General features: G+C 54.6%; 1 protein-coding gene and 1 non-coding gene across 3 annotated transcripts in view; both read left to right on the top strand.

Annotated features, from left to right (window-relative positions):
• Nucleotides 1-11,493, top strand: part of VAC14 (VAC14 component of PIKFYVE complex) — a 67,124-nt gene that overhangs the window by 4,676 nt on the left and 50,955 nt on the right. For both annotated transcript variants that reach the window (XM_076349461.1, XM_076349460.1), the window contains exons 3-10: nucleotides 1,602-1,769; nucleotides 2,457-2,519; nucleotides 3,560-3,667; nucleotides 4,455-4,564; nucleotides 6,585-6,691; nucleotides 7,756-7,890; nucleotides 8,172-8,324; nucleotides 10,321-10,381. In XM_076349461.1, the coding sequence (XP_076205576.1) occupies nucleotides 1,602-1,769; nucleotides 2,457-2,519; nucleotides 3,560-3,667; nucleotides 4,455-4,564; nucleotides 6,585-6,691; nucleotides 7,756-7,890; nucleotides 8,172-8,324; nucleotides 10,321-10,381 (905 nt within the window). The remainder of the gene's footprint in view (nucleotides 1-1,601; nucleotides 1,770-2,456; nucleotides 2,520-3,559; nucleotides 3,668-4,454; nucleotides 4,565-6,584; nucleotides 6,692-7,755; nucleotides 7,891-8,171; nucleotides 8,325-10,320; nucleotides 10,382-11,493) is intronic.
• TRNAG-GCC (transfer RNA glycine (anticodon GCC)) lies at nucleotides 9,374-9,444 on the top strand. Its single transcript has one exon. It is a non-coding gene; the product is annotated as a tRNA-Gly (tRNA).

Raw genomic sequence — 11,493 nt, 5'->3', positions numbered from 1 at the left:
GAAAAGCAGAGGGCTCGGGAGGAGCAGGCTGTGCTTGTAGGAAGAGCTACGAGGTAGATTTTAATTCATTTATTCCCCTTCTAACAAGAGTCGCAATCGGTCTGAGCGGATGCTTTGAAGCCTGATGACTTTTACATTAACTGCCCTTAGGCTGGTGGCCGGGGACTTCTGAGCAGCGCTCCTGTCTTCGTCCTCTTGTTAAAATGCAGAATCTCTTTGCAAACCCTCCTCCCCGGGATGGGCAATGCTCTGCTCTGCCCTCGGCCCGGGCACGTAACCCACCTTCTCCTCCCGCACAGTGCGGGGACAGGCACTCCGTGCTGCCAGAGCTGCTGGTGCAGCTGGCTCTGGGGGATGGAGGAGTTGCTTTAGGTGGCCTTGAGGGGCACCGATAAAACTCGGAGTTTAACTCTTCCATCTGCTAGTTCGCATGTTGTTGATTTTCTTACCATCTCCTTTGCTAGATTCTCAGGAAATTCCAGCCTGTTTCCCCAAAGTAGGGGGTTTTATCTTCAAAACAAGCCAACCTCCTGCCTCTGCCTCTGGGTTTGTCTGAAACTTCTGCTATGCCAGTGAATCCTTAAGCAAAAGTCTTTTGGGCTGGGGAGCGGCCTCCTCATTAACGACTGTATTTGCTTGTGGGCAGAGTCAAGGTCAGCCTAGCATGGCTCTTCCATGGTGCAGGAGGACAAACTTCAGCATGTAAAATGAATCTTGCCTGGGAATCGGAGCCCTGCAATCACTTCATCTAACAGATGTGTCCACCTTAACTCTGCCAGCTGTGGTCGCTCCTCGTCCGTAAGCAGCTGCATAGGCTGAAGCGGCTCCTCTTCTGGTAGTTGGGACCACGGTTGAGTTGGTGTTTCTGGAGACAACAGGGCAGGAAGGAGCTTTGGGGACTGCTGAACGTCTTTCTTTTTGTGAAGCCTGCATCACCATCTCCTCCGAGGTCCCCAGCTCCTGACGTTACAAAGAGTAGCCCAACAGGCCAAGGGTTTCTTTGCTTAACGGAAGGTGCAGGTAGGCTCGGTCTGTCGCTGTCTGGGATGTTCTCCCTGGTCCTGGAAACCTCGGTGGGTTTGTGCAGAAACCAGCTGGCGGAGTGGGATAAATCCTGGCCGAGGGCTGGTGACCACTGGCTTTGCTGGGGATCTGCCTCTTCTCCTGCCTGCAGGGCAGAGGGAGGCAGGGACAGATTTCTCTGTGGGCCAGTCTCCAGCAGAGATGAGCGGCGTGCAGCGGGAGGCAGCCCCTTTTGCTTTGAAAGGTGCTCGGAGCGGGTGGTGAATAACTGCCTAAGCATCTTGTGTGTCTCTGGGAATCAAAACCAGACGAATACAGCTGCAGTAATCACTTCAGTTGCTGGTGTGGACTCCCTGGAAACAATTTCTCAGCCTGCTCAGGCGACCGTCACTGTACCTGAATAATAAAATTCAGTAATTTCAATAATAAAATTCAAAATTCATTAATAAATCCTGTCTGGCATAGGTGCACTAAGCCATCATGGGCCTGAATTTTTGCAGTGTGTTCCAGGGCAGCACCATCTCTTCCCTCTCCCTGTGTCACGGTCCTCAACTAACCAGTCTCCTCCTGTCCACCAGGACTCTGGGCTCTACCTGAAGGAGCTGATTGAGCCGGTGCTGACGTGTTTCAACGACGCCGATAGTCGGCTGCGGTACTACGCTTGCGAGGCTCTCTATAACATTGTCAAGGTGGCCAGGGGCTCCGTCCTCCCCCACTTCAACGTGCTCTTCGATGGCCTCAGCAAGGTAAGAAGCTTCCTCTCAACCCTCATGTGTTTTTATTTCCCGTGCTGGAGAAGTAAGACTTGTTTTTTAGTCCTCTTCTTCTCAGGGTCAAACAAACCAAGTCGTCCAAGGTCTTCTTTCCAAGTAAACTGATTTGCTTTGACCCAGGCAGGTCTGAGGGACCGAGTAAGCAGTTTCTGCAGCGGCACAGTGGCCACTGATGTTGTGGATGCTGGAGATCACTGTAAGACACCTTGTTCTCTGTCCTCACCTCCAGGATGTATTTCACTGCTCCTTGTCGAGTGGTATTAGGACACGAGGCTGACAGTACTGCTGCAGGCGAGCTGGCTCTGCAGCACTACGGCTTTGTGGGGTCTGTAGGGTCAAAACCGCGTCTACATATGCCCGTCTTTGCAGCTTATCACTGGAAACTTGTATTTCTCTGCCACTTGAGAATGTGGCTGCTGGCCCATGACAACCTGCGTAGCTGGGGGAAGCGATGGGTGCTTGATATTCCCCTTAGGAAGTCTCTTAGGAGAATTTGTTGGAGCTTAATGAGGAGTTTGAGATAAAGGGACTTCTCTGTGTCCGTCCCTGTAATGCCAAAGGAGAGCAACAGTCCTGTGAGCCTGCTGGGAGCTCCGCTGCAGAGCGGGGAGCAGACCTGGGACCCGCTGCTGCAATGGCTCTTGTTTCTGTTGTTCACAGCTGGCTGCTGATCCTGACCCGAACGTCAAAAGTGGCTCTGAGCTCCTCGATCGGCTTCTCAAGGTATTTTTCTTCCTCCAGCTGAGAATCCTTGGTGCGGGCTGCAGGCATGTCCTGGCTGGGGATGTGTTGGTCCCGGAGGCTGCAGCCGCTAAAACCATCCCAGCTCAATCCTGTGGCTACTGTCAAAACATTTCTTTCTCTCACCAACTGTAGCCTCTTAGATTGAGGGTCTGGTGGCGATCTCGGGCAGCTGGGTTGAGGGGCTGGTATGTTATCTCAGTGCCATGTGTGTGTTCAGCTCTTGGGAGCCAGGCATCTGGGGAAGCAAGGTTTTAGTCTGAGGAGGGTTGCAGCCCTGTCCTGGGCAGCAGAAGGGCTGTTCCTCTGCTTTTCCTCTCTTGCCTGAGCGAGTAGCGAAGAAAAGTGAGCGGAGCTGCTCTGCAAGGAGCAGAGCTGCTGCTTCGGGGTGGGGGACTTGGTTCCCGTTCCTGTTCTGCCTGCCGACGGGCTTTTGCTTGTGCAGACCTCCCAGTTCCTTTTCGGCTACTCGGAGGTAAGTGGCTCTCTGCTAGGTCCTCCCCCCCTGCTCCTCCTCGTTAGCACAGCAGTTAATGCAGTCTCCGCATGACCTGCTGCAAACCCTCTTGCTGGGAGATCTGCGCTGGTGCGAGAGACTTAGCCACGCAGCAAAATCCACCAAGCGTGTAGGAAGAGCTTTAAAGGAAAGCCAGGGGACTCTCCCACCCCTGACATGTGTGGTTATATCACAGGTGTTTGCTCATGCGTGCAGCGCACCACCGAGGCATGAATCGGAGATGCTCCCACCCTCCTCCTGTTCAGCCAGGCTGACACACAGCAGGCAGCAGCCTCCCTCTCTGGGTCCTGCTCAGCGTTAGTCCCTGCCCAAGGGGGACCACTGGCTCATCGCCTGAACAAACCTCGTGATTCCTTCTCCCCGGGTCTCCTGACCCGCAGACCTATGTGTCAACTGCTTGTCATCTTTTTCCTGTCATGTGCCTTAAAAAAGGCCGGGTGGGGGTGGCTGCGTGGGCGTGGGGTGGTGGCCATCCCTCCTAACGCCCTCTGCTTGGGCTCTGCAGGACATCGTGACAGAGAGCAACCAGTTTGACTTGGTAGGCTTCATCCCACTGCTGCGCGAGAGGATTTACTCCAACAACCAGTATGCCCGCCAGTTCATCATATCGTGGGTAGGTACGCGCGGCCCCATGCGTGCCTGCCTGTCCGAACTCTGAAACACTGTGATCCGTCAGCATCCCGTGTCTGGGCAAACGGCAGATGTCCGCAGCGATGTGTGAACTCGGGCTCCTGAATTTACTTGGGCAGGTTTTTTAAGCCAGCAGAGTTTTTCAGCTGCTTCTTTAAAACGCCAGCTCCCTGTCACCTGGCTGTTGCTGTCTCAGGGACATCGTACTGCACTTCTGCCAAGCTGGTTCAGGACTTTGCACATCAAGTTAGAAAATACGGTCAAAGCGTTGCTTGTATAAATAGATACACTGTGGTCTAGAGGTTACAGTCTCCCAGGGGACAGTGCCAGACTGCTTTCCGTCGCCCAGCGGTGATGGAGGGATGTTGCTCTCCAGGAGGCAAGGTATCTCCTTTCTGTACAAGGCAGGAGCGCTCAGTGCCTGGCCGGGGTCTGGGGAGAGACGCGTGCCTCTGTGCTCTCTCTTTCAGCCATGCTGTTTGCCGTCCCAGGTCTGTCTGCATGTGTCTTGGCAAGTCGTTCCTGATCCCTGCTCTGTTTTACAGAGCTGTGATTGGAAATGTAGCAATGCTGCGGGCTGATCGCTTGCCTCCTGTGCTAGCCCAGCTTCTTTCTGAGATGGGCAACTCCATGCTGTCCTCTTGTCCTTCCCCCCCATCCCACACAGCTCAGCTCTGAATTCCTCAGTATCGCACCAGATTTGTGCTGGTGATGTTAGTTAGCTGCTCTAAAACTCACCCCTCTTCTTTCTTATTCCTCCCATGAGCTAGATCCTGGTCTTAGAGTCCGTGCCTGACATCAACCTCTTGGATTACCTGCCAGAAATCCTGGACGGGCTCTTCCAGATCCTGGGAGACAACAGCAAAGAGATACGGAAAATGTGAGTGTGGAGGCTGGCCGGGCGCGAGGGCTGTGTCTTGCTCACCGTCTTAATTTGTTTGCAACTCTTCTGTGTAACTGCAGTGAAACCCCACGTGCGTGGTGGGAGATGGAGCAATCTGGCTGGCTCGGTCAGTGGATCAAAGTGTCCTTGGCAAGGGCCTCCCTTACCCGGCTTGTTGTGGCTGGAGAGGACGCTGTGGTCTGTTTGTGCTGTGGCACAAACTGTTTTGGCTCGGTTCAGCCCTTGTGCCCAGTATCGGAGCCGCAGAGGCTCACGTGTGCTTCTGGGATGGGGTACGAGCAATGTGTACAGGCTTTGCGGCTTCCGAGCCTCTCTCAGCAAGGTACAGCACCAACCCAGCGTCTCCTGGGTGCAGAAGAGGAGCGAGCATTGTGAGCTTGCTCTTCAGATCCGTTGCTGGTCTCAAGACTGAGAGGCATTTTGAAGCAGAGGAGTGGCTGGGTGTTCTCAGGGAGGTCAGAGGATCTTGGCTGCTTGCGCTGGGAGAGAGTAACTGGACTTGTTTTGTAGGGCACAAGTAAGTGGTGAGCCTGGCCTGGGTCTATCCCGCTGCCAAGCCCTGCTGGATCCTCCTTGCAGCTTTGTTTCCCAGTGTCCGCGTGTCGAGGAACAAGCACTGAAAGCTTTGGGTATCATCTGTCCCCCTGCTCCCCTCTGTGCTCCCCATCCCAGGCTCACGTCGATCTCAACAGAGCCTGTGTGGCTGTTAGGGGAGTTGTGGGAAGGTGCGGGGGGCTCTGGGCAATCATAGAATCATTAAGGTGGGAAAAGACCTCTAAGATCATCGAGTCCAACCGTCGACCCAACACCACCACCCACTAAACCATGTCCCTAAGTGCCTCATCTACTCGTCTTTTAAATACCCCCAGGGATGGGGACTCCACCACTTCCCTGGGCAGCCTGTTCCAATGTTTAACCACTCTTTCAGTAAAGACATTTTTCCTCACATCCAATCTAAACCTCCCCTGGCACAACTTGAGGCCATTTCCTCTCGTCCTGTCGCTTGTTACTTGGGAGAAGAGACCGACCCCCACCTCGCTACAACCTCCTTTCAGGGAGTTGTAGAGAGCGATGAGGTCTCCCCTCAGCCTCCTTTTCTGCAGGCTAAACAACCCCAGTTCCCTCAGCCGCTCCTCATAACACTTGTTCTCCAGACCCCTCACCAGCCTCGTTGCCCTTCTCTGGACACGCTCCAGCACCTCCACGTCCTTCTTGGAGTGAGGGGCCCAAAACTGAACACAGTATTCGAGGTGCGGCCTCACCAGGGCCGAGTACAGGGGCACGATCACTTCCCCACTCCTGCTGGCCACACCATTTCTGATACAGGCCAGGATGCCCTTGGCCTTCTTGGCCGCCTGGGCACACTGCCGGCTCATGTTCAGCCGGCTGTCGACCAGCACCCCCAGGTCCTTTTCCAAAACGCAGCTTTCCAGCCACTCTTCCCCAAGCCTGTAGCGCTGCACGGGGTTGTTGTGGCCGAAGTGCAGGACCCGGCACTTGTCCTTGTTGAACCTCATCCAGTTGGCCTGGGCCCATCGATCCAGCCTGTCCAGGTCCCTCTGCGGAGCCTTCCTACCCTCGAGCAGATCAACGCTCCCGCCCAACTTGGTGTTGTCTGCAAACTGACTGAGGGTGCACTCGATCCCCTCGTCCAGATCATTGATAAAGATATTGAACAAGACCGGCCCCAAAACTGAGCCCTGGGGAACACCGCTCGTGACCGGCCGCCAACTGGATTGAACTCCATTCACCACAACTCTCTGGGCCCAGCCGTCCAGCCAGTTTTTTACCCACCTCCATCCTCGCAGCTGTGTGCAATCTCTGCCTTGGAGCAGGACAAGTTTGTCAGCCTCGTCCTTCCTGGCCCTGCCCCTGTGGGGAGGCACGCATGCCGTGCCACCGGCGTCCTTTCTGTGCATGCATGTAGGAGGCTGGTCTCCGTAACTTCTCTGTCCAAGGCGACTGAGTGCTAACCAGCTGCTCTGCCTCTCTGCAGGTGTGAGGTGGCTCTCGGGGAGTTCCTCAAGGAGATCAAGAAGAACCCCTCCAGCGTCAAGTTTGCAGAAATGGCCAATATCCTGGTGATCCACTGCCAGGCGGCGGGTGAGTGCAGGACCGAGCTGTAGCATCCACCTCCGGGTCTGCGGTGCCGGTCATAGGTTCAAGCCAGGAATTTTCCAGTGGGCTGTTCACCAGCTTGCCCACTTGCACTTTCTTTGCCGTCGTGCGTGCAAACCCTGCTGAAAGGGGGGGGGGGGGACAGGAAGCCGTCCCACGGTTGACACTACTGCTCTTGTACTGCTGATCCCCCAGCCTCAAATACAGGTCTGGCAACCTGTTGAAGCGGAGATGCCTGAAAGTAAAATACCTGGCTGCGGAGGGCACCTGTGGATATCCAGCACATCTAGAAGAATCTCCTTAGGGGCTTGTTTTAACCTCTGATGGCACTAGGCGCATCGGCAGGACAGTTAAACACGATGTGCCTGGCGCTTCGTGTTAGTGCTGCACTGTAGCTCCTGCGGGTCTGCCGTGTAGGCAGCGGCGGAGCGTTACAGCTGCAGTTGGGTGGGTTTCCCAAGAAGGGTCTTGTCCCTGAGCCGTGCTCATCCAGCTTAAACCGCTCTTTAAACGTTGCTGAATGGGAGTGGGTTTCTTGTGAGATAGAGAACTAGAAATAGACCGAGACGGCTTGCTCTTGATTCAACTGATGCGCAATGAATTTACACCGTTTAAGCCTAAAATCTGGCCCTGCATCAGCTGACTGCCCCAGCAGTGCTCCCTTTTTCAGAACTTGGGGAGGTTAACAAAACCCCAGCTCTAGGAGTGATGCTTGACCCAGACACACAGCTGCTACGGGTGTGGTAGAGGAAAGATCCTTATGCATTGGGAAGTTTGACAGAATACTTAGAAATGAGGAAACCTGGATTATGGATTGAACTGGGTTACTCCAAAACCTAATGATTGTGTTGAATCTCAACCTCACTGCAGATTCAGCTCTTGTCTATCTCCTCTGGGACTAAACTGTCCCAGACTAGGGTCTCTCTGGACTAGCGACTCTGGATGGAGCAGAGGCAGCTCTCTGCTTGCAGGTGGTTCTTGGCCTGTGGAGTTTGCTCAGCTGCCAGTGCTGTCCTTTCCCTCACCTTTGCTTGTCCCGTGTCTTCCAGATGACCTGATCCAGCTGACGGCCATGTGCTGGATGAGGGAGTTCATCCAGCTGGCTGGCCGGGTGATGCTGCCTTACTCCTCAGGGATCCTGACCGCTGTCCTGCCGTGTCTCTCCTACGATGATCGCAAGAAGAGTATCCTTGTAACTCCGAGCTGCTCCCATTTCTGCTACAGCAACCCACAGGGAAGCGCCTGTTTCCTGCCCCTGGGGCGCAGGGCCAGCTGCACGGCTGGAGAAGGCCAGAAGTCCTCCCACCAAGTCCTAAAACCCGCACTGGTCCTTTGGATGTGAGGGGGGTTGCAGTAGCTGGGCTGGGGCAGCCCAGGTGGGGTTGCGGTGGCTTCTCCGTGGCTGGCCAGATGTGGCACCTAGCCGCGTGTGGGACTGCATGTTCCTTACACTGCCTCCGCTCAGACATCAAGGAGGTGGCAAACGTGTGCAACCAGAGCCTGATGAAGCTGGTCATCCCAGAGGATGATGAAATGGATGAGGCCAAGCAGTCAATGACCCTACCGGCAGAGCCCACCTCGGAGGAGTCCGTCTCCAAGCCAGAGACAGCATCTAGTGGTGAGTCCCCATTGGTCTGAGCCATTAGAGGTGTGAGGAAGGTCAAGGGAAGGTCCTCAAGAGAAGTTCTTGAGTTGGTTTGGTGTCCTGGGGCAGCTCAGGGCACGTGGGACCTCTGTGCTTTCTTTGAGCCTTGGAGTCCTGTTTCACAGATGATCCTCTGCTGAGACAGACACATTTGGTGCTGTCTGCGTAGCAGGGTCACTGATCCCGCCTGGAGCCCAAGCAGTGCTGCGTTCCCTGGTGAGCATCCCCATCCCCTCACCGCGCTTCACTTCAACTTCATCATTAAGTTGACCTGAAAAAGATCATTTATAGTTAAACATTTAGTGTCTGCTGCATAACATGGGAAGAGAATAGCCCACCTGTCCTGCAGTGGTTGGTTTGGGAGGAGCTACCGTCGCCCAAAGGAGAGCTGAGAGAGCTGTGTTAGTCCTGGAGAGCATCAGCACGCGCGTGGAGGTTGTCTGTGTTGGGGAAGGGTAGAGAACAGAAAGGAGAAGAATTTTGGGTCCTTTCCAAATTCACGGTGCTCTTGGGACCATCATGCGGGTATTGTCCCAGTCCTAAAATTTCCAGAACAGAAAAGGCGAAAGGTTGCAAGTGTGATGGGAGGCCTGGAAGAGTGTTCAAGTGAGAAGAAACTAAATGGAGAGGGTCCTGGAGGACTGATGCCTGAAAACAGCAGCGGCTTTAGCCTTCCAGCATCCCTTTGATGCTGTTGTCCTGGGATGATTAGACGCTACTTCTGTCGCATCTTTGTTGTCCAGGCGTGTGCAATAGGTGTAACATTTAAATCACGTGGGCTAATCCGTTTTATTCTTCTGGGGCTGCACGTTCAGCCCAGTGCTCTTCTGCAACGCGTCAGCAAGCGGCTTTTGGAAAATCCTGCCGTGAGAAGGGAGCAAGAAGGCGAGAATTAAAGGGCTGAAGGGTTTTCTTGTACAGCAGCAGCCGGGTCGAAGACGAGGATGCAGGGAGCTGCATGGGGCAGCCTGCCGGGACCGGCAGGAGCAGGCAGGCAGGGCGTGCAGGCAGCACATAGGGCAGCATTGGTGGTTCAGTGGTAGAATTCTCGCCTGCCACGCGGGAGGCCCGGGTTCGATTCCCGGCCAATGCAGCAGCTTTTTTGGAGGGGAAAAATGTAGTGCTGTGGCACAGCAGCAAAACGTTTTCTTTTTTATTCCCTATTCATCCCGAGAATACCTTCTTTTATTAAAATCTATTGCAGAAGAGCTTTAAAACGTCAACAGAAAGCTTAATTGCTTTAATCTCGATCCCTTCGGGGTTGGATTGCACCTTGAAGCAGGCAGGATCAGATAAACCTGCGATGCTTTTGCATCACAAACTCTCAGCTCTGCTCCCTGGTTGTGCTGATGTGGCGGTGCCGCTGTGTGTGTGAGTAGAGGCTGTTGGCACAAGGGGGCATGAAGAGTCAAGTTCATCCTGTCGTGCTTTGTCACCGTGCTTGTAAGACCCAGTTTTAGCAGGGAGCAGAGGTTGGAAAGCTGTTTGGGTCACTTGGCTTCCACGTGGAGTCACGCTGCGGGGGAGCTGGCCGGGTGGAGATGTCCTGGGTTGGATTCAGCCTTTCCTGTGCTTCTGTGGTATTTCTAGCCGTTGAAATCTGGACAATGGAAGGCAGCTCTGCAGTTCTGAGCTCATTCTTCAAGAATGGTTGAAACCATTAGAATGATGTGTCTGGGTCTCCTTTACAGAGGAGGAGACCCAGTTTGGGGCAGAGGTCTGAAGCTGTGCAGCCTGCATTTTGCTGGGTAAGTGCAGTCCTGTACCAGCTTCATCCAGTACCTTCAGCAGTGGAGAAGAGCTTGACAAGGAATGTAAAAAGCTCACTGCAGGCAGAAGGGATCCTCGGGGTCCCCGGACCCTCAAACGATGGCTGGTGATGTCTTTGCAGATGTCTCCAGCCTCCCAGTCCTGCTCTCCGCCTTCCCTGCCATCCCACTAACTGTGGCTCCTTTTTATCTGCCCCCAGGCTCTCTGGATGCATCCGGTGACTCCAACTTCAGCAACAGCAGTGTCTTCACAGTAACCAGGTAGGGTCTGTTTGTTGCTTCAGAGGGGCTTGAGAAGAAGGGAAGGCTTCTCGGGGTACAGACGACAACTGACAGATGCTGACAAAGCTGCAGGGAAGGATGGTCTGGGCTGGAAAACAGATGGGGTCTCTTGGGTCACAGTGGGGTGGATGACTGGGGATTGCTCTAGGAGTTGACAGCTTCTCTCTCATGCTTTTGCACCAAAATGTCTCGACTTTATGGTAAACTGAGGTGTTTGCCCCCCTCAGGAGACCTTGCAAAGCTCCCCGGGGAGCTCTGGTGAGGCAGTGAGTGTCTGTGCACTCGGGGTTCCGCACCTCGCCTGTCTTCAAGCCCCCATGGTTGGGCACTCGGGCTGAAAGATAGGGTGAAGGTGGGGAGAAGGTAGATGGTTGACTTGGTTATGGCTCTTCTAGCTTGGCCAAAATAGGAAGCATTTTGTTCCCTCCTGCCTTTGCAGAGGAACGGTGGTAGAGGAACAGCGGTGTGCTGGTCTGCCAGAGGTGCGGAGACCTCATGAGAAGGTGGTACGTGAACCATCTGGGGCTGGCAGAAGAGCCTGGAGAGCGCTGACCCTGCTTCTGGGCACCGCAGGCCTCCGAGCTGCAGTCCTGGCAGCCCACCACGGCACGGTGCTGTGGGGCTGTACCTGGGGCCGCACCGTCCAGCTCCAGCTGCCGGAGAGGCGAGGGGTCTCGGCAGCGCCTGCTGCCAGCCTGTCCCCCTGCCAGCTTTGCGTGGCATTAGTCAGCCCCGCGCCTGCAGAGAGCAGCTCCATGCCCAGCATGTCCTCTCCCAATATCTCCTCTAAATCATCTCTCCCGCAAATACCTTTCTTCCCATCCAGCTGTCGGTGAATCTGGGGACAAACCCATCTGCTCTTATAAGGCATCTTTCCTTTCCTCCTGCTTCCTGCAGTCCCCTTCCTCGGAGGCTGTGATTTCCAACACTCTTATTGTGCTGATGCATATATTTATTTTTTGTTGTGGTCCCCAAAATAGGATGCGTTACCCTAGGGCCATCCTACCACCAAGGCTGACGCGTGATGCCCATCATAACGCATCCCAGAGCAATGCAAGCGTCAGCTTTTTCAGGTTGATGGTCTGGACCCC

This window comes from Aptenodytes patagonicus, chromosome 11, assembly GCF_965638725.1.
Source record: "Aptenodytes patagonicus chromosome 11, bAptPat1.pri.cur, whole genome shotgun sequence".
NCBI classification, from domain to species: Eukaryota; Metazoa; Chordata; class Aves; order Sphenisciformes; family Spheniscidae; genus Aptenodytes; species Aptenodytes patagonicus.
The sequence above is the reverse complement of the archived record's forward strand: the minus strand, read 5'-3'. Positions and strand labels throughout refer to the sequence as shown.